Source organism: Nycticebus coucang, chromosome 24, assembly GCF_027406575.1.
Source record: "Nycticebus coucang isolate mNycCou1 chromosome 24, mNycCou1.pri, whole genome shotgun sequence".
In the NCBI taxonomy this organism is placed as follows: domain Eukaryota; kingdom Metazoa; phylum Chordata; class Mammalia; order Primates; family Lorisidae; genus Nycticebus; species Nycticebus coucang.
The window spans coordinates 28,052,169-28,075,028 of NC_069803.1; the positions used below are offsets into that span (position 1 = coordinate 28,052,169).

The 22,860-nt window shown below is 43.8% G+C and overlaps 1 protein-coding gene across 4 annotated transcripts in view; it reads right to left on the reverse strand.

Annotated features, from left to right (window-relative positions):
• KIF13B (kinesin family member 13B) overlaps positions 1–22,860 on the reverse strand; it is a 166,105-nt gene that overhangs the window by 75,676 nt on the left and 67,569 nt on the right. For all 4 annotated transcript variants that reach the window (XM_053578417.1, XM_053578418.1, XM_053578416.1 and 1 more), the window contains exons 11-17: positions 17,906–18,118; positions 16,424–16,534; positions 13,915–14,049; positions 9,118–9,248; positions 3,477–3,563; positions 1,838–2,028; positions 776–986 (exon numbers count right to left, since the gene is read on the reverse strand). In XM_053578417.1, the coding sequence (XP_053434392.1) occupies positions 776–986; positions 1,838–2,028; positions 3,477–3,563; positions 9,118–9,248; positions 13,915–14,049; positions 16,424–16,534; positions 17,906–18,118 (1,079 nt within the window). The remainder of the gene's footprint in view (positions 1–775; positions 987–1,837; positions 2,029–3,476; positions 3,564–9,117; positions 9,249–13,914; positions 14,050–16,423; positions 16,535–17,905; positions 18,119–22,860) is intronic.

The window sequence follows — 22,860 nt, forward strand, 5'->3', positions numbered from 1 at the left end:
GGCGAGCACCAACAGGCGCCCCCACAGCAAGCTGGCTGCTTGCTCTGCAAACTTGACTGTTAGGCAGATCACCTAGGGGGCCTGAAATCTACAGTTCCATTGATCATTAGGGGATAGGGATGCTGCCTGCCTGCCTTCCAAACTTTGAATGGCATGAGGTTAGTGACGAACATGGAATAAGGCGTTTTAATGGAGTGCTAATCGGCCCAGAGAGATCAAACTTGCAATCTGCATCTCATCAGCACCATGCTTTACCTACCTCAGCTAATCAGTCCAGATAACCAACTTTCTCTTTTTTCCTTTTTTTAAAAGCATCTACCCAAGCTTCAGAACCTAAAGCATAATATAATGATAAAGTACACTTCTTTAATGAAATCCAAAAGCCATACAAACTGAAAACGGGGTAGCCCCTCACATGGGCAGTTTTTAAAATAAAGCAATATAAGTTGGCAATTCCCGTTTAAAAAAAGAAAAAAAATGGTTCTTGGCTATAACACTCTGTGTTCTTGGTTTTTTTTTTTCTCTGAGACAGTGTCTCACTCTGTCACCCAGGCTGTAGGGCAGTGGCATGACCATGACCAGAGCTCACTGCAGCCTTGAACTCCTGGGCTTAAGAGATCCTCCTGCCTCGGCCTCCCAAAGTGCTGCGGTTACAGGTGTGAGCTGCCGCGTCCAGCCAACGCTCTTTTAATGTAATTCTTCTCAATGTTGCCACGTGGTACCACGTGATCCTACTGGGATCATGAGCTGCACCCCAGCCCTCTACGCCATCTACCTCTCCTCAGCCCACTGCCTCAGGCGCTGCTGGGCACTGGGCGAGTGGAAGGAAAACCTGTCCCCACTCCGGCAGTTCTGCTTCTCGGGGCACAGCCTTCTCCGGAGCTGCTCCAACTCCTGCTCGTACATCAGCCGCTGGCGCTCCAGCGCCGATCGTTTCTCTTCTTCATGCTGCTGTTCTAGGCTGTTCAGTATCGACTGCATCGGATCTAAACACATTAAAAACAATATGGGGCTAGATGCAGTGGCTCACGCCTGTGATCCTAGCACCTAGGAAGCCAGTGTGGGAGGATCACTTAAGGTCAGGAGTTCAAGACCAGCCTGAGCAAGAGGAGACTTTGTCTCTAGTAAAAATAGAAAAATTAGCCAGGCCTGTGGGCTCACACCTGTAGTCCCAGCTATGAGGGAGGCTGAGGCAAGAGGACCATTTAAACCCAGGATTTTGAGGTTGCTGTGAGGTAGGCTGATACCACAGTACTCTAGCAACAGAGTGAGACTTTTCTCAATTAGCAGAGAAAAAAAAAAAAAAAAGACAATTTGGAATAAACTTCACTTTGAAACCAGAGAAATTCTATCAATGAGAACAGAGTGACCTGACTGTATATGAAGGCAAAAAGGAAGTTCTCATAAATAAAACCAATGACACAAAAAATAGAGTACCGAGAACAAAAACAAAAGATTTTTTCTTCACTGACACTGAAAAGGTCTGCATCCTTACTTTTTTTTTTTTTTTTGAGACAGAGTCTCACTTTGTCACCCTGGTAGAGTTCCATGATGTCACAGCTCACAGCAACCTCAAACTCTTGGGCTCAAGTGATTCTCTTGCCTCAGCCTCCCAAGTAGCTGGGACGACAGGCGCCCGCCACAACATCCGGCTATTTGTAGAGACGGGTCTCTCTCTGGCTCAGGCTGGTCTCGAACTCATGAGCTCAGGCAATCCACCCCCCTCGGCCTCCCACAGTGCTAGGATTACAGGCGTGAGCAACTGCAACCAGCCCATGATAAACATTTTTAACACTCTACCAACCTTAAAGCTTAAATGCACAGCAGATGTTCTCACCATTACTGCCCAGGGCCTTCATGGTCACCTCCATCTGGGCATATTCGTAATTGAAGTTGATTTCACTGGACACCTCACTGGAGGAGTCTCCATCCACATCCAGCTGTTCAGAACTGCTATCGTTCTTCAGAGAAGGGTCTTGTTCCTCATCCTCTCGCTCAGCTTTCTTTTTCTTTTTAGGCAAATTGAGTCTTGGACGGAAAAAGCGTATTTTTTTTTTTAATCAAGATAAACACTTATTCATTCCATTCATTAAATACTGGTATGTGCTAGAAGCCAAATGGACGCCACGTAAGTGCAAGGCAGTTACTGTGCTCAGGCGGTTTTTACTGTAGTAGTAAAAGAAACACACTCACGTGCATTCAACTAACTACAGCGGCAAGTGTGGCGTCAGCCCACACGACTGTTTCAAGCTAGGAACAGTGAAGGAAGGAAGCTCTGACAGAGCAGAAGCCAGGTGAGCTGAGTCTCAGAAGACTGACCAGAAAGTATGGCAGGGGGAAGCCCATGAGAAAAGACGTGAAGACGAGAGAAATTACGAGCAAAACAACAGAGATACACAAGCGAAAAATACGGCTGGGAATCAACTTCAACCATGGAGGTCTGAACACTAAGCCAAGCAATTTATGCTGATTTAGGATGGGGATAAAAATAGTGCTCTGTGTACCTACTACACTTTTCTTAATAACCAAAATAGCAACTGCCCTCCAGCAAAGGACCTCTGTTAGCTGTCGGGAAGGTTACTTTGACATCGACCTCACACTGACCAGACACAGGAGGACAAGGAGACCAGGACTTTACTTTTATACAATTTCCAGCCTGCCTGACCTTGCCAACACAACACGAATTTGTTTGGAAATGGTGTGTGCAGCTTCAGGTAAGAAACTTGCTTTTTCAGCCTCTCTTGCGGCTGAGAGGCAAATTCTAGCAAAGGAAAGTTTGTTTGGGTCCTTCTAACCAACAAGGCAGTCAGGGCTGGCACGGCCATGGCTGTCCTGCTTTTAATTCTTATGCCTAGATGTTGCTTTGAGGGCATCTAGTGTGGTCATCTTCAGACCACAGGGAAATACTGAGACAGTCCAGACTACAGCCATGATATTTTTGAGACCCTCAGGCACTATGAACAACCATCTTCTTTCAGATTTCTAGTTCTATCAGGGAAATAAACAATCTATTTAAACCACTGCAAATCTGCCACTACTTGCAGCAGAAAGCATTCCTAAAAAGAAAGAATACTTTACAGATAAGGAAACTAAAACCACAACTATTAAATGAACAAATAAAAAGATTAACATGTCAGAAAAAAAAATCAATGAATTTATGGCAAAAAACTATCATCTTCCATTAGGAAAAAATAAATAGGAAAATAGAAAGGGAAATAAAATAGGGAAAATAGGAAATAAAAAGGAAAAAATAGGAAACTCTGTATTTTTCCTGACTGTACCCCCATTCATATGTCCCTAGTTAAAACCATACATATATATTGAATACACACACATACTATACACATGTATCAAATATATATTACAAATGCACAAAAAGTGTATAATTTCTGTGGCGTTTACTTTTTTAATATGCATTCTATATTTCAGAGCATAATCTTCAATAATCTCTCTAAGGGTCAGGAACAACGTCACACCTGAAGAAATGGTTGTTTCCCCATAATATCCTGTCCCCGTGGTGCAGCTGGATCGGGCTGGAGACAGAAGACCCATTTACAAACGTTCTGTAGGGAGAAGAGATCAAACATGAATGATTTTCTATTTCAATTTTCTAATGCTATAGACATCTAGTTACTAGGGGAAAAAACAATTGCCCAAAACAAATCTTGCCCTTGGTGAATATTAATATTTGGATTTACTTCTTTGTTGATTTACCTAAAATGTTTATGGTACTAAATACAAGTACACGTCATTTTTCATTGTGCTTTGCAGATAATTTCATTTTTTACAAATTGAAGGTTTATTGCCACCCTGTGTTAAGTCCACTGGCACCACTTTTCCAACAACACGTGCTCACTCCATATCCTATGACATCTGGTAATTCTCACAATATTTCAAACGTTTTGATTGTATGTGTTACAGTGATCTGTGATCAGTGACCTTTGATGTTACTATTTTGATTGTTTTGAGCACAACCAACCACACCCACATAAGGGCGGGAGACTTGTGGACCACTTCATACCGTCCTGGCGGCTCCACTGGCCACTCCACCATCTCTTCCCCCCTTCCCCAAGCCTCGCTACTCCCTGAGATACGGCAACATTGAAAACAGGCCACTCGATAACTAAAATAGCCTCAAAGTGTTCAAAGGAAAAAGGAAGAGTCACTTTAAATAAAAAGAAACAATCCAGCTTAGTGAGGAAAGCATGTTGAAAGGCAAGCTGGGATGGTAGCGAGGTCTCTTCTGCCCAACAGTTAGTCAAGATACAAATGCAACGGAAAAGTTCTTGAAGGAAATCCCAAGTGCCACTTCAGTGAACACAGGTATGATGAGAGAGAAAAACAGCCTATTGCTGCTATGGAGAAAGTTCTCGAGGTCTGGATAGAAGATCAAGCCAGCCACAGCATTCCCCTAACCCAAACCCTAATTCAGAGCAATTCTCTGAAGACAGAGAGGTGAGGCAGCTGCAGGGGTTGGAAGCAGCAGAGGTCAGTTCAGGGCGTTTAAGGAGAGGAGCTGCCTCCACAACACAGAGGCGTGAGATGAAGCTGTAGAAAGTTCTCCAGACGGTCCAGCCAATGCCATTCACGAAGGTGGCTTACTCGAACAACAGATTTTCAATGTAGACAAAACAGCCTCCTATTAGAAAAGATCAGGTCTGTCACAACTACAGAGAAATCAATGTCAAGCTTCAAAGACAGGCTGACTTTCTCATCAAGGCCTAAAGCAGCTGGCGACGTTAAGTTGAACCCAATGCTCATTGACCATCCAAAAATCCTAGGGTCCTAAATCAGCCCTGGATGTGCTCAACAAATGAAACCACAAAGCCTGCACAGCCTATCTATTTACAGCATGGTTTACTGAATATTTAAGCCAATGACTGAAACCTACTGCTCAGAAAAAAAGATTCCTTTCAAAACATTACTACCCACTGACAATGGGCCTAGTCATGAAGAGTCCTGTGGACACGTGCAGGGAGATCGATGTTTTCATCCTGCTAACACCACATCCATTCTGCAGCGGATCTGCGGCGGGCCCCTGTAGTCCCAGCTACTTGGGAGGCTGAGGCTAGAGAATCACTTAAGCCCAAGAGTTAGAGGTTGCTGTGAGATGTGATGCCAGGGCAACCTACCGAGGGTGACAAAGTGAAACTCTGTCTCAAAAAATTAAAAATAAAAAACCCACAGCATTAGGGAAGAAGTTAATTCCAATCCTCATGAATGGCTTTGAGGGATTCAAGACTTGGTGAAGGAAGTAAGTGCAGATGTGGTGGGAATAAGAAGAGAGCTGGAAGGATGGGTGGAGCCTGAAGATATGTCTGAATTGCTGCAGTCTCATGATGCAACTTTAATGAGTAAGTAGTTGCTTCTTAGGGATGAGCAAAGAAAGAGGTTTCTTGAGATGGAAGCTACTAGGTGGAAGATGATGTGAACACTGAATGACAACAAAGAATTCAGAATATTCCATAAACTTAGTTGATAAACCGGTGGCAGGATTTCAGAGAATCGTCCAATTTTGAAAGGAGCTCTCTGGGTAAGAGTCCATCACACAGCACTGCATGCAACAGAGAAATCTTTTGGAAAAGGAAAACTCAGCCTGGGCAACCTCATTGTTGTTGTCTTATTCTGAGAAACGGCCACAGCCACCCCGACCTTCAGCAACCACCACTTTCATCAGACAGCAAACGTCTACAGCGAGCCAAGACTCCACCAGCAAAAAGATGCCTCGCGGAAGGCTCAGACTTCCAGCAACAAAGTACTTTTAAAGTAAGTTCTGTGCACTGTTTTAGAGGTCACACCACTGCCCGCTTACTGGATCACAGCACGCTGTGCACAGGACGGGGATAGGACTGGGACACTCAAGATCTGTGTGACTCACTTTACTGTGTCAGTCTGAAACTGAACCCACAGTATCTCCAAGATGTCCCTGTGTAACAGGGACAGATCGTAGTGTGTGTATAGGATGTAGTTAGCAGTCAACATCCTGGAATCACTGAAACCAGCAACGCAAAGACAATAGGAGCAAATACTGCAGCTAAAACAAGTATCCCCATCTACCTGGATTAAAAAGAACCAATTAACCAGTTAAGACTCTAGAAACAGCTACAGATTATGAGAAATGACAAACGAGACCCACGTTAAATTCTTCTGTAACTTCACGTGGTGTAGAAAAATATTCACATCCTATCAATATCGGTTTCATTGGACTGCTGGTCTTAAAAATGGAACTCAACAGTAGAAATAATGGTGGGTAGAATACTACTGACAAGAATATGGAAGGACAGGAAATAGAAAATGATGTGTACCACAATAAGCTGGGGGACACTCTGGGGACATGGTGTCATCACGCCTCTCCCCTGCCTGATGATTCACTTACTAACAAACAGGACATCAGGTACAAATCTTTAACTTGATATTAAAGGCCCTTCCTTCCACGGGGAAGCCCTGTTTCCCTCCTCCTTTCCTTCTTCTGTGAACTCTTAACGCTTTGCAAAACAAAGGGCATATTTTCTGCACCCTAAACATTCTCAGCTCCTCCTCCAAATTCAGGACCTTACCAGTTCTACAACCCAGAACAGGGTTCCATGGGTTTCTCTCCAGCCTCCTGCACCTTAGACAGCAAGCCAAGCCCAGGCTGGTTTCCACTTCACCTGCAAAGGCCTCTGCTCATTCCGGCCAAAAGTATCTTCGCTTCTCTAAACTCTATAAAGCTACAAAGCACTTACCTGCCTTTACACACTTCTCATAATTTTTTATGTAAATGCAGACACAAAATCTTACTCTCTGCCCAGGTTTCACTCACAAAGTGGGTTTTTAAACCCTAAAAGTACTCTTTATGCTCCTACAATCTGATCATTCAAAGCACAAGCTCAAACAAAGTAATAGGACGAGAGAAATCTACTGAAATTAGAAGATTTTAGTCTTTATGACCCAAATCCTTCAAATAGTATAAGGAGCTTAATAAAGACAAAAACAAATTCAGGCTTACTTTTAAAAGCACGGCAGTTAAGCCATGATTAGTCAATAAAAGCAGGACTATCCTAACAGTTCTCAAAGGGTTGTCCACCTGAGTCCCTGAGATCAAAACCAATTCATAACAACACGGCAACTTGAACTCCCAGCCCTCTTCTCACTGTGCTGCCGTTCACTCTGAGTGTGACGTGCAGGCTGCTCACTCACGCAGATCAAGGCCGTGGGATCAACATTACTAGCTGTCACCAGATGACTCACAGTGCTAGAATAGAAAAATGTTTTACTTAAGAATGTCCTGATGACACACTAAAAATTATTACTTTTACTAAAGATTGGCCCTGAGCACACAACTGTAACATTTCAGTCGACAAACTGAGAAGTAGACCAAAAGCACTTTTAATCCTACCCACGTGGGATTGTCTCAATGTACACAAACCAGCTTTTCACATCTGAGGGCTCTGCAACTAATTAGATATCTTAACTAGGATTAGGTAAACTTAAAAGTTAATGAAGGCAAAATGTCCCTGAGGCTGCCTGCTACTAGAGTAGTTTCTTTCTCTTAAAAATTGTGACATTAACACTAATTTGAGCACGTAAGTCAGATATTTTCTCAAAAATAAAGCAAGCATATTATTTCGAGGAAAAAAAAGTGGCCATTTGTTACCAATGACAAAATGCAACCTTTCAAGTAAGAATTAGAATTTTAGAAAACTTGTGTCAATGCCCTCCAGCTGAGACCACTGGCCATGCACTCGGCTCCACTAGCTGAGTTTATCACTCGTGCCAAGGGGGCAACTCGGAGAATGACGGGCAGCTCAGAGAGCTGGTGTCAGAACAGACCTGTTTTTTGAGATCTGTGTGGATAACTCCAGAAAGTGGTTATCCTGAGACTAGGTATTTCAGAAAACCTCACCTATAAGGGTAGAAAGGACCAGAATGGAAACAAGGCCCTACCTGGTGGACAAGGGACAGGGGGTTGGTAGCGTGTGGGCAGCACGGTGACCATATCTTTCATCTGTGCTGAAATGAAATGACGGTGCAGCCTGCTCTGCCTTGTTTTACCATCGCCTTGGAGGGACCTGGCCTGAGGCTGGTATTCTGTGTGATGATTTATGGCTTCATGAAGAACAGCGTGACCGACCCAGCAGTGAGGGCCAGGCCCGCTCATGCTGCTTTTTCTTTCTTACGTACTAGAGCCTTCACCACCAGCTTCACAGCTCCCCAACAGTAAAAGACTCTATGAATGAGATCTGTGATGATATTCGTAATTTTATACATCACATAATGAGACAGATCAACATTTGGGAGAGCAACATAATTCAGGTAACCACTGTCGGTTACAATTACACACTGACAGGTGCAGCGCTGTAACAGGGGATAACAGCTTTACAGCGGGAGAAAACAAAGTGACAAACATGTCATCTATAAAATGGGATGCCTCCTCATTCATGGTTGGAGTCCTGTGTAGTGGTCCTTCTACAGACAGACAACCACAAGGGAAAGGCCCTCGTCCTCAAGGAGCCCACAGTCCAGGGGGGTAATAAAGGTTAACAGCCCAGGAGAACGCAACGGGGAGCACGACACTCAGCAAGGGCCCTTCGTTTAGACCCACAGGGACTCCACAAATAGACAAGGGCAGAGCTTAACCTTGCAGGTCAGACAGGAGGCAGCCAGCCAAAGGAGAAGCAGATGCCCAGGCATAGGCACACAGGAGGGTGCAAGGGATTCTCTAGCAAAAACAGAAGAAGAAAGTCTTCTGGTGTGTGGTGGTGGGCCAGAGAGAAGTTTAGGGCATCAACAGGGGCACCAATCAAGACTCTACAAGGGCCTAGGACACAATTATAAGAGGGACCTTATCTAACAAATGCAATCGGTGTAACCTAATTCTTTGTACCCTCAATGAATCCCAAATAATAAAGAATAAAAATAAACCCCCCACCCAAAAAAAGACTCTCTGAGGGCCTAAGTAAGGCTGTGGTGACCAATACAGAGACGGCGGGGCAGGGGTGGGAGGTACTGAAAAGTCTGACATAAAGGGGTCTTAATTAAGTGAACTTACAAGCTAACAAAGGCTAAATGTCCCTTACGCTGCCCATCACTGCTGTCCTTTCCCCCTCTGCAATAACACTAATTCACGTACGTTACCTGGTATTCTTTTGAGGAGTCAGCATAACCTGGCCTTCTGGCGTGATGTCTATAATACAATGTTCTGGAAGAATTCCCATTCCGCACAGCTGGATATCTTGGGAATTTGCCGACCCTATCAATGTATGTTCCTAAAAAGGAAACAAATTCACTCATTACAATTGTATTTTTTTAAGACAGAGTCTTACTTTGTCGCCCTCGGTAGAGTAACGTGGCGTCACAGCTTATAGCAACCTGAAACTCTTGGGCTTAAGCGATTCTCTTGCCTCAAGTCTCCCAAGTAGCTGGGACTACAGGTGCCTGTGACAACGCCTGGCTATTTTTTTGTTGTCATTGTTGTTTGGCAGGCCCAGGCTGGATTTGAACCCACCAGCTCTGGTGTATGTGGCTGGCGCCCTAGCCTCTGAGCTACAGGCACCGAGCCTAATATTGTATTCTTACATATACACAAACTGAAATCACCTCCACTGAGCCTTCTTACATGAATCTATTACCTTAGCTATGACACTTTTTTAATAGGAAATAGAATCCTTGGCTTTCTCTGAAATTCATTCTGTAACTCACAGTTTCTTTAAGAAATAATGTACTCAGTTGCGTTATACCCTTTAAACTTAAAAGCTGTAATTTTATACTCATGTCTGTTTGTATTCATTATTTTCCATCACAATCTTCATTGCAAATGTTTTATACTACTATCAGAGCATGAGCCATGTATCATCATGTACCAAAAATATTGATTTAAAAACTCCACTTAACAGCCAGGTGCAGTGGCTCACACCTATAATCCTAGTGCTCTGGGAGCCCCAGGCGGATGGATTGCCTGAGCTCACAGGTTCAAGACCAACCTGAGCCAGAGCAAGACCTCATCTCTAAAAATAGCTGGGCATTTGTGGTGGGCACCTGTAGACCAAGCCTCTTGGGAAGCTGAGGCAAGAGAATCGCTTGAGCCCAAGAATTTGAGGTTGCTGTGAGCTGTGACACCATGGCACTCTACCAAGGGTTCAAAGTGAGACTCTGTCTCTAAAAAAAAAAAAAATTAAAATAAATTAAAACTCCACTTAAGTTGTATATCACTTACCTGGTCTCAAACAAAATGAGTCAGCTACCCAGATAAAGAGATATTCAAGTATAAAGATAAGAGTTTGAAAAGACAAAAATTATTTTATGAAACTCATGGTTGGCCTCCCCTAGCCTCATAAAAGATATAACAGATGTGTTCTTCTTACCTTAGACCCCTAACTACTCAGTTCTCTACACCCCATCTTTTGACACCTACTCTTTCTTTTTTTTTTTTACACAGAGTCTTACTATGTCACCCTTGGTAGTCTTACTATGTCACCTCCAACTCTCAGGCTTGAGCGATTCTCTTGCCTCAGCCTCCAGAGTAGCTGGGACTATAGACGCCCACCACAACGCCTATCTATTTTTTTTGTTGTTGTTGCAGTTTGGCCAGGGTCGGGTTTGCACCTGCCACCCTCAGTATATGGGGCCGGCACCCTACTCACTGAGCCACAGGCGCCGCCCGACACCTACTCTTAATAAAGAAAATTAGGGGGCGGCGCCTGTGGCTCAATCGTTAAGGCGCCGGCCCCATATACCGAGGGAGGCGGGTTCAAACCCAGCTCCAGCTGAACTGCAACCAAAAAATAGCCGGGCGTTGTGGCGGGCGCCTGTAGTCCCAGCTACTCGGGAGGCAGAAGCAAGAGAATAGCCTAAGCCCAGGAGTTTGAGGTTGCTGTGAGCTGTGACATCATGGCACTCTACCAAGGACAATAAAGTGAGACTCTGCCTCTACAAAAAAAAAAAAAAAAAAACAGGGGAAACATCTCAGTCTCTGTATGATAGGCGGGTAGAATGCATCTGAAGCAGGCTACTGTGTTCTAGGTTTATGTTCTGGAAGACTACGAGAAGTGTACAACTCGGAACTAGAAAAAAACTTTAGGGGCGGCGCCTGTGGCTCAGTCGGTAGGGTGCCAGCCCCATATACCAAGGGTGGCGGGTTCAAACCCAGCCCCGGCCAAACTGCAACAAAAAAATAGCTGGGCGTTGTGGTGGGCGCCTGTAGTCCCAGCTACTTGGGAGGCTGAGGCAAGAGAATCGCTTAAGCCCAGGATTTGGAGGTTGCTGTGAGCTGTGTGAGGCCGCGGCACTCTACCGAGGGCAATAAAGTGAGACTCTGTCTCTACAAAAAAAAAAAACTTTAGAGATTTTTTTTGTTTTTTTTTTTTTTTTAATTTGGTGCCGTGACTCGGATACAAACCACTTAGAGATGTTTTAATCCAGTGCCTTCATTTACAGATTGGGCAGTAAATCATCTGGAGATGTGAAGTCACCTGTCTAGCATTTAAATTGACTTAAGAATTTGAAGACAAATTAAAAACTGCTCAGCCTCCAAATTCCTCCATCCCACATCGTGGTGTCACGTTACTAAAGCAAAAACTGTTCTTGGACTGAGATCATCCTTCTGAATGTGCTCTGTCGTGAATATACGCTGGTCATAGGGTCAGGCTGGCTAGTCAAGGAATCAAGAGTTGACCCCACAGTCTGAAACAGAACAGAACCCACACACTCCCACACAAGACGACCAGGAACATTTTTGACTACTCTCTCAAAAATCTTTTTTTTTTTTTTTTTTTTTTTTTGAGACAGAGTCTCACTATGTTGCCCTCAGTAGAGTGCTATAGCATCACAGCTCACAGCAATCTCAAACCCTTGGGCTTAAAGCAATTCTCTTGCCTCAGTCACCCAAGTAGCTGGGACTACAGGTGCCTGCCACAATGCCTGGCTATTTTTGTTGCTGCTGTTGTTGTAGTTGTCATTGTTGTTTTATCAGGCCCAGGCTGGGTTTGAACCCGCCAGCCCTGGGGTATGTGGCTGGCTCCGTAACCACTGAGCTATAGGTGCTGAGCTTCTCTCAAAAATCTTTAAACAGTGTCTTTGTTTAACATTTTAGTCAAGGAACAGATACGAATCAAGGTTTTTTCTTGGTATGTGTGTTTCTGTGTTCAAATTTGAACTGCATTACATCAGAAAGTAAAAGCACTCCCAGTTCTAGGAAGCAAAAAAATACAAGACGGGCAAGTCCTATTCTAACACTGCACCTCTCTTAAAGCACAGGAAGGTCTGTGGCTGACATTCAAACTCAAAAACGCAACCTACACTGCTCAGAAATCAGTCAGGCGACGTGACTATACCTTGTCTCTAACAGGGGACCTGCGTGTGAGGGGCCACACGGAGTATCAAAGGAGGAGGTGCAGTGTGCAATGTCCCGTGTCTGAACAGTGTGCTGCTCGTCCATCCGACCCTAACAGGAGCCCCGCAACACAGCTAGTCATAACTCCCACCCACTCGCCCAGGAAGATCCTACAGCCCAGGCACGGGAGAGGCCTTGGCCGTGGACCAGAAACACAGGTCACCTCCCTCCTACTGTGGCCCTGCTCCCGCTAGACCACATCTAAGACACGAACACACTGTGCTATGTACCAAAGACTCTGTATAACTCACAGCAGAACAAAACACGGCGTAAGATCCTTATTCACAAAGGGGCCTTATCAAAATGACACAAAGCAACTAGCGAGGATAACTTTGACCAAAACTGAGAAACCAGCTGTGTCGTGAATTCTTGACTCCTTTTTAGGCATAAAATCAGGCAAGTCTCTACTCTTAAAGCTGTTTCCAACTTAATCAGGCTCATTACCTTCACTTTCCTAGTCACATTAGTTAAATCCACATGGACAAGGGGAATGACGCTGTGTCCTAACGTTTATCAACTCCATGTTAGGACAGTATGGGCCACTGCATAGCTTACACTCTGAGCTTGACAAAGACCACTTTGCAGCACTCCTCATAATTTATGTAGTGTCTCAGGACTATGATTATTCTAAAAATTTACTCTTACTTCCTAACATGTCCCATGATTTATAAATGTCATTGTATACCAATGCTTGCTTTTTCTTTTGTTCTATATTCTGACTCTCTTGGTCTCTAAATGACCTACTCTCCCTTGTTTTTAGTAGGCTGATAATCCAAAATTTTTTAAGAGCATTAGAAGCTTCAATTTCTTATTAAATAGTTCTAAGAACTTTACTTTGTTTAAACATTTCCTCTGGTAAGCCAACAAACTGCTTACAAAAAGATATGCTAACCATAAATGACCAAAGCTTTAGTCTACTGACTACATGAATCATTTAGTCTTTTAGTCTTTTTTTTTTTTTTTTAATTTGAGAAAGACTCTGCCCTGGGGGGTAGAGTGCCATGGAGTCACAGCTCACAGCAACCTGAAAATTCTTAGGCTCAAGCAATCCTCTTATCTCAGCCTCCTGAGCATTTGGGACTACAGACACCCACAAAAACGCCCAGCTAATTTTTGTATTTTTAGTAGAAACAGGGCCTTGCTCTTGCTCAGGCTGGAATCGAACTCCTGAGCTCAAGGGATGCACCTGCCTCAACCTCCCAGAGTGAGAATCATTTAAAGTTGTCCTTTAAGCTTTAAAGTAATCTACTTAATTCCCCCATATAAATCATATTAAATAATGGTCAGTTAGCTACTTAACTTGTTGAAAGCAGTATCAGAATATCATTTTTTATATTTACTAGGTTGAATGATATCACCCAAAGACTAAAAAGGGAAACTGTGCCCAGAAACCCAAGATTGTTCTGCATTCCAGCTTATTCAAATGAAAACAATTTGTTAACTCTGTTTTTTGAATAAGCATGGTCCCATGAGTGTAAAGAAAGTGCCGTGAAGTATTATTCTACTTCAGGGCAGGAAACCAGCAGCAAAGCACATGACCTCACCTTCAGATAGTACACCAGAAGTTCATTCAGCGCGGGGTCAGCATTCAGATTCACAAGGAAACATTTATCATCCCCAACTTTGATTCCAGAAGACTGAAGAGATATTCCGAGGCTCTCAAGCTGTTTCTGTCGCTCCTGTCAACGTATTAGAGCAATATTAATTCCTCAGCTATTGAGGCAGCAAGATATAAAACATCTTACGATATTAGAATAATTATTCAATAGCTTTACAATCAAATATGCTTTCTAAGGATATGGCACTAGAGATGATTGCATTGTTCTCTTCTTTCTAAACTATCCATTTTTGTTCATTCAAATGTTATGCTGAAAAATAAAAGCCATTACAAATAGCAACCAAGTGCACTGGTAAGTTCTCCATTTTTATTCTCGAAAATATCTAACATCTTGAAGTCATTTCCGTGAACTCTGGATATGTGAGCAAATGTACGTGCACTTTACTCAACAGTGATCCTTCTAAAAGGCCAAGTTTTCAATTCACTCCCTGCTTGCCATCTTCAGTGACTCCCCAGCCAGGACGAGGAACAATCGGAGGCCGTGGAACCCGACCCACTTGCTTCCCCTCCAGTTTTCTAATTATTTACTCCTACTTTCAAACTCCGCACTACAGAATGTTCTCTTTGCTCTCTTCAGCTTAGGGGCATTTACACCTCTTCCTTCTCTAGGGAGCAGACTTGTTCTCCTACTTGGTGAACTGTTCACATAAACATTTCTCCCACACCAGACCTCCAGCTGCGTCTTCCTCACTGTTGTTTCCAGCACCGAGTACAGTGCAGGATGCCAAGAGAGTGCTCAACTTGAGGACTAGCTCATCCTAGACCTAATGTTCCTGCCCTAAGCTGTCACAAGTCTCTCAGTGTTATTAGAAAACAATAGGAATCACCCCAGATTTAGCTATTTCACTTTACTTTCACTCAGTGAAGCAAGAAGCTCATAGCCTAATATCTACTAGCAATAATTCTGTCATTTCAGTAAGTTCCTTAGGTCTGCAAAGCTCTTAATAGAATGAGGTGCTCTGGTCAGCCACAGTAACGCAATCCTGCAATCCTCGCTCTCTGGGAGGATGAGGTGGGTAGATCACTTCAGGAGTGTGAGACCACCCTGAGCAAAGCAAAATGCCATCTCTACTAAAAATGGAAAAAGTAGCCAGGCATGGTGGCTAGCAACTGCACTCCCAGCTACTCAGGAGACTGAGGCAGGAGGATTGCTTAAAGCCAGGGAGTCTAAAATTGCTATGAGGTAGGCTGAGGCCATGGCACTCCAACCTAGGCGACAGACTGAGACAGGAAGGAAAGAGGGAGGGAAGGAGGGAAAAAAGGAAAAGAAGAATGGGGTGTTCACAGCAAAACTCAATGGGAAACAAACAGGTGGGGAGTAGAGGGAAAGGGGGTAAATCCACATCTAACGATACCACGCACACTATCTAGATGAGGGGCACACTTCTAACTTTGACTTAAACTGTACAAAAGCAATTCACATAGCCAAAACATTTGTACCCCTGTAATACTCTGAAATAAAAAATAAATAATTTGAAAAGAAAATAGAATGGGGTTTTCAGAGCCAGCAGCTAGAAAGTAATTACGTCCTCGAAAATGTTTTTAGTGCCAGGCCTGGTGGCTCACGCCTGTAATCATGGCACTTTGGGAGGCTCAGGTGGGTGAACTGCTTGAGCTCAAGAGTTTGAGACCAGCCCAAACAAGAGCAAGACCCCATCTCTACTAAAAATAGAAAAACTAGCCAGGTGTCATGGCAGGAGCCAATAGTCTTAGCTACTTGGGAGGCTGAGGCAGGAGGATCACTGGACCCCATGAGTTTGAGGTTGCTATAAACTAGTACACCAAAGCACTCTACCAGAGCAACAGAGTGAGACTATATCAAAAAACAATATTTTGTTTTAAAGATTACTGACACTAAAAAATTATTTTTTATGTAATAGAAATTGCAATTATACCCTGTTTATCCTTCAAATTCTCCTACATTTATATAGATTCTCTTAGATTTATGTTCCTATCAGTGGGGCCATTAGCAAAAATAAAAATCAAAAAGGAATCAGAAAAAAAATCCCATGTACTCAGTACTATTATGAAACCAATGTACAATCACTCACACTTTTCATATGAAGAACAGATCACAACTATGGCCCAAGATGAAGGGGGGAGGGAGTCAAATTGAGGGAGGGTGAATGGTGGGATCACACCCATGGTACATAATGCAAGGGTACGTGTCAGGTCTATTAGCATAGAGTATAAATGTCTTAACACAATAACTAAGTAAACGAGACGAGGTCTATATTAACCAGTGTGATGTAAGCGTTCCTAATTCTATATGAAATCAGCACATTGTACCCCATAAATGCATTAAGGTATACATGATCTATGTGTTTATGATTTAATAAAAAAATAAATAAATAAAAGAATCAGAAACACCCCCTTCATCCCACCGTACAAATCCACATGAGGTCTACACCCGTCATCATCCAGGAAACACAGACCTGCGCAATCTCCTCCGTTTTCCTTAATTTCTCCTCCCAGGTCACAGTCATCTCCTGAATTAGCTTTTCAGATTCTTCTAGCCGGTCTTTTAGCTCTGGAGATTTCATTGCCTGCAAGCAAAATGTTTGCTTCATGAAACGTCTGGACGATGCCCTGGAGAAAGAATTAGCTAACTCTAGAAGGGCACAGGTAACCGGCTGCCTCCTCTCCGCCATGAGACACACCGAGGGCTCAGGCCCGGCCAGCGTCATGCAAGACCCAGGCGTATCCCGGGTCCCAGCACCTGGGCTGCTGTGAGGCCCACAGACTCGTCAAGTTACCCGAGGTCTGTTTGAAGAGAAGACGTTTGAACTTCTCCCTCTTCCTCAAATCTATTGTGAAGATCTAATCATTAATACGTTAAAGGATTTGCAAACAGAAAACCACTAAGTGTTTCTTTTTCAATTCCAAAAGTTATAGATCTAGACAGACTCATACATATGACTCATTCTAGCCTTTCCTGACAACTGCAGGAATTTATTCACAGATGTGGACTAAATGTACACATGTTGCAATCGGATGGAGTTGTTAATACCAGGGACACAGAAACAAAACTCAAAGAACCTTGGTGAACCATACGGTTATTACTGTAAAAACAGGAAAAAAATTCAACAGGCAAAATATAATCAAGGTACCTGCCTTGACCCTGTATTTTACCCATTTACAGCCAGAAAACTGGCACAAGAAAGCAAGCCAGCCCCGTGAGGGCTGGTGACTGTGGGAGAGAGACGCTGAGTGTGACAGTTCATCCCCCTCTACAAGAGGATGAGCACTGGGCTGTGGGCTACAACTGTGTAGGTTTTCAAATCCTGTAACAAAACAAATACCATGTGTTACGAAAGACGCAAAGGACAGCTAAAAGGGTACCAATGAATACACAGGGACTCTGGTTATGAAATGTTCTTTTCTGCAAACATAATTAACCCACCAAGGTGGGAAAGACCTCGAACTTTCTATTCTGACGTCCAGCAGGTAGTAAATGAGAGATCCAGCAGAAACGCTCTCCTCGCCACTTTCTGCACTAAACTTGCTTTACATGCCCCCGTCTTCCTGCTCTCTCCCCTCATCCTGTTAATCTCTCTTCTCTCCTGTCTGCTACCTGAATGCAAAGAAACAGTCTCTTCATTCCCTTCATTCTCTCCTGTTCAATCCTTTTAACAGCTGCAAAAAAAAAACCTCTATATTGCAAATATTTACAATTACTGTATTTACTCATCTCACAGCTCTTTCTATGGGAAATTCAAATATTGTAAGTAGAGTACTCAATCCCTTAGCAGCAGTTCTCAACCTGTGGGTTGCGACCCCTTTGTAACAATGAAAATACATCACAGTATTAGGAAGGTTGAGAACCACTGCCTTACAGCCGAGGGAAAGATGATTCAAGCTCTAGCGGGCCTTACTCTTCCCAGATTCCTGGAGCACTGCCCAGCTGCACATCATACCTCGGCTTTGGTTAGCTGCTCCCGGAGTTTCTCGACTTCTTCACGGAGATCCCGGATGATGCGAGCGTTAGGATCCTCGTTGACCACAGCGTGGTTGACAATGTGCTTGGCGCGATCTGCATACCGCAGAGTTGACAGGGTCTCATCATAGTTATCAGCAGCGGGACTCACGGTAGCCACCATAGCTGTCTTGCTGTTACCCCCAAGACTGTCCTACGGGAGAAAAAGAATGGAGTAGCGTTTTGAAGCTGGAAGAAGACATCGCATGAGGATGTTGACGTCAGAAATGGTGAACTAACTCCCCCAAGCCCAACACATATTGAGTGACAGAGCTAGAGCTAAAACATAGGTAAGTCAACTCCAGTCCTGTGCTGTTTACTCTCTGCCAAGCTACTTTACTTAAAAAACTTTTTAAAGAAAAAAAGTGGAGGAAAGGGAGCATTGGCCTTAGAGCAAAGACAGGGAAATGCAATGAAGCCTTTATTTCGGTTTAATCAAAATTAATCTAAAGTCAAGGTGTCCTATTTAACAGGCGATGGTTCCATAAGAGAGCAGATTACTCAGAATAAAAAGGATTCCTCACATGCCTACAAGCCTTCTTTAGGGGAACAAATGTGGAACAACTTGACATCTGACCGAGGAGTAACTAGTGACAACCTCCTTGGCCACCTGGGCGTGGCGTCTCTGAAGCCTAAACAATGGCCCAGACGCCGCTGTAACCGGCTATCAGACACCTGGCAAAGTTTTTGAAACACAAATCATAATCTTACAAGACAAAAAAACACGAAGGAGCTTCATTTTCTTCCCTCCGATAGCACTTCAAAAACTACCCAAACAGGTTCCATGTTTGACACGATCGCTCCCAGGTCCACACAAAGAACACTGAGAGAAGGCAGCAGCGGCTATATCATGCTCTGTCAAGTACAGCGAGCGACACGGCCTTAGAACCCACTTGTGACAAATGGAAAAAACTGCCTTCGTTTTAGAACACTACCAGTAGCGCTCTACACAACTCGTAATTACAAATCTGAGCCTACCGCCTTGGCCAACCACATAGGCAAAGCTCTACAAGGTCCGGCCTTGCAGACATCCTCTGAGACAGCCCGCTCACTCCACCTCCCAGGGCTCAGACCTCAGTCTCATCTGCCGGCCTTCAGTGTGGCCAGGACTCATTCATCAGCCTCTAACAAACAGAAAGCAGTGGAAGTGATGGCAGGTCACTTCTGAAATCAGACTGAAGGCACACAGCTGTTTCTATCCTGGCTGATTTCTCTCACCCCGGCGGAAGCAGCTGCCTTGAGGTGAGGTGGCCCCAACAAGAGCCACAGGAGTGAGTCTGCACGCAGCCGGTCTAGAGCAGTGGTTCTCAACCTTCCTGATTGCCACATTGCTACAAACGGAACAAACGGGTCGCAACCCACAGGTTGAGAACCGCTGGTCTAGAACCTGCCCCCCAGTCCCACCAGGGCCTGAGAACAGCCCCTGCTGACACTTAAATTTCAGCCGCAGGAGGGACCCAGCGACAATCACACAGCTCAGGTGCACCCAAATCCTGACCTGCAGAAACTGGGAAACTGTAAAGGATTGCTGTCTCCAGCTTTACGGTTTGGGGATAATCTATTACAAGCAATAGACAACTACTCACACACTAAGATACCATTCCAGTCTGAGAAGAACTATCCAAAAAAAACCCCAAATTTAATACCCTCTTTAAATAATAAGGTATCATCAAGCAAAAGATACTCAAGATTAAAGAGACTAACAGATAAGTGACAAGGAACCAGGACACGAGAAGCTAAGGCTGCGTTGGGAATCAGCTTTCCTTTGCCCACCGTCCCCGTTCTTTCTTTTGAATACATAGAGTTTCCAGTCTCGATACATCTATACCTTGTTAGAGCAATCTGTGATTTACAGAATCTCTGTCATACACTTTACTTAATTCTCAGTGTTTTGAAAGCCAATTATTGGTAGCCCCATTTTACCGATGAGAAAACAAAGGTTTGTTCTATCAAAGGAGGTTAAATACTACTCTGCTTAAAAATCCAGAATATTCTAGCCCAATGTTCTAGTAAACTGAACAATATTTTAGCCCAGTTGTGTTCTGCTTCGAGTTCAACGTGATTCCCACACCATCACAGCCATCCACAGTACATACCCGGTAACAAAGAGAAAGCTCAGACCTGAGGGTTAAGTAAGGGGACCTGACACCTTTCCAAATTATTTTGTCCTGGTATCAGGAACAAAGTAATGCCCCAGGGACTGCTAACAGTTCGGTGTAATAGCAGACAACACGTCTGCTTACTTGTCCATGACTGAAAGCCTGGTCTTCCAGAGAATACACAGATAGTTTCTTCAACATTATTGAAGAAAACACATTTTAAAGCACGACGAGGCAGGAAGTAGAAGGCGTGTAGACTTTAGGAGGCACCTCCCTCTTCACTTCTCAACCCTGATCTCACATGGCTGGTGCCTCGTATTTGGCAACTTCCAGAAGGAAGTCATGAAGCGTCCCATGCACATTAATGAAATTTCAGGGTGATATAAAAAGAAAACAGCACTTAAATCTCACTCTGCCATTGAGTTCACCGGTGGCCTGGTCCTGCCTTCCAGAACTGCTGCTCACGGTCAGCCCACAGGAGCAGCGAATGCCACTGGGTGAAAGGGGACCCGTAACAATAACCACCAGAGGAGAAAAGCACGTACACTGCGCCTCAATTTATGCTGAGAAAAGGAAGCCTGGCAAACAAATGCTTCATGTTTTAAAAGCCCTTATTCATGCAGCGACAATATGCTTATGTTAAAAAATGGCCTCGTGCCATCCACAAAAAGGAAATAGCAACACAAGAACTGGCACGCATTCAGGAAGAAAGTATGAAGTTTCTTGTTCACGCTTTAATTGTTTAATTAGGCAAATCAAATGAGCTTTGTTTCAAATGTAGCAACCGCAAATTAAATGGACATAGGAAAGAAATTTAATTTTGGAAGCCAGAATTTTTAAAGGCTGAAAGAACCCTTCAAAGTCGTGTAATCAAATGATTTCACTCCACCGATGAGAAACGGAGACCCAGGAAGACCAACGTATCAAAGGTCAGACTGCTGGTGCAGAGCAGAGCTGAAATCATTCATCCTTTCAACTCCTCACCACGTTTACCACTGAGGGGGAGAGGCTGGAGACCAAATACTACGTGATAAGAACTAAAATAGGAATTCATACAATATGATCTGGGAATAAGAGAGGAGAACTCCAATTGGTGAAAAGTTAGGGAAAACTCCCAGAGAAAGTGAGATTTGAGACCTACAGATAAATAAACACTTCCAAGGTAAAGGGAAGGAAAGATGGAGGAAGATGGGGGGAAATGGGGGGAAGACGGGGGAGGAAACGGAGGAAAACGGGGGGGAGGGAAGATGGAGAGAGAAGAGGTGGAGGAACATTCTAGAGTGAAGTTCTAGAAGACAACACTCATCGCTTAGCTAGGATTTATAACACCAAGAAGCAAAAGATAAACAATAAAGAGTAAGGAAGGGTCAAATTATGTAAGTATGCCTTGTAAGTTACATCACTAAAGAATTTAGACTTTATCCTAAGAGCCTTTAGGCAGTTACAGAAAAGACTTAAGGTTAAGAGCACAAATTTAAAAAAAAAAAAGAGCATAAATTTAGAAAGATATCACAACCTAACAGTGGAGAATGGATTGGACTAAGAGGGCTGGAGGGAAACGTCTGTCATCCAGACAGATGGCAGTGTCTTCGTTAGGCAAGTGGCAGTAAGAATGACAAGATGAACTTGAACGGTATAAATTACTGAAGCTCTCATCATTACTGGAGATTACTTGATTCTAAGAGGCCCACCATTGAAGCTCTCATCATTACTGGAGATTACTTGATTCTAAGAGGCCCACCATTAGAAGGTTATACAGGGGAGCAAAAATCATCTTAATATGAAAATAGTTCTTCCCCTATAATGAGGTGAGCAACCCTCATTTGATGAACACTTCATCCTCCCTGGGAGAAGAGCGGGTACGCCCGTCCCCAACCAAACCACCAAGAAGTTTCTCGTTCTTGGATGTTGCAAACATCAAGAGCACAACACGATTATAATGTAAGTAATATGAAAAAAAGGACTTGTGAAAAGAAATTGCATGTGTTATTAAAGATGAGTCCATTTATGAGTTCAGCAGAAATTATGTTGGGAACTACGAGAATCATACCCTTGTGGAAGGAGGAGTAGGGAGACTCAGACTGAGAGTTAAACAAGGAAAAAGCAGTAGGGGCCAAAAACCACTTTGAAGGAGAATGATCTGCACTTCAGTGGATTTGGAAAGGCCTCTGGGAAAACTGCCTAGGCTCTGAATATATTCTGCAAAAAAATGTCCCTGTCCATGATCTTGCTACGAAACTCAAAGATGATATAAAAAAGGGTCAGACAGGGGCAGCGCCTGTGGCTCAGTGAGTAGGGCACCAGCCCCATATACGGAGGGTGGCAGGTTCAAACCCGGCCCCAGCCAAACAGCAACAAAAAAATAGCCAGGCATTGTGGCGGGTGCCTGTGGTCCCAGCTACTCAGGAGGCTGAGGCAAGAAAATTGCTTAAGCCCAAGAGTTTGAGGTTGCTGTGAGCTGTGATGCCACAGCACCTTACTGAGGGCAATAAAGTGAGACTCTGTACCTAAAAAAAAAAAAAAGGACTTAAAAAATTAAAAAAAAAAAAAAAAAAAGGGTTGGACAATTTTTTGAGAAAAAAAATGACAGGCCAGGCGCAGTGGCTCATGCCTGTAATCCTAGCACTCTGGAAAGGCCGAGTGGGTGTACTGCCTGAGCTCTTGAGTTTAAGACCAGCCAGAGCAAGACCCCAATCTCGGGCAGCACCTGTGGCTCAGTCAGTAAGGCGCCGGCCCCATATACCGAGGGTGGCGGGTTCAAACCCAGCCCCGGCCAAACTGCAACAATAACAAAAAA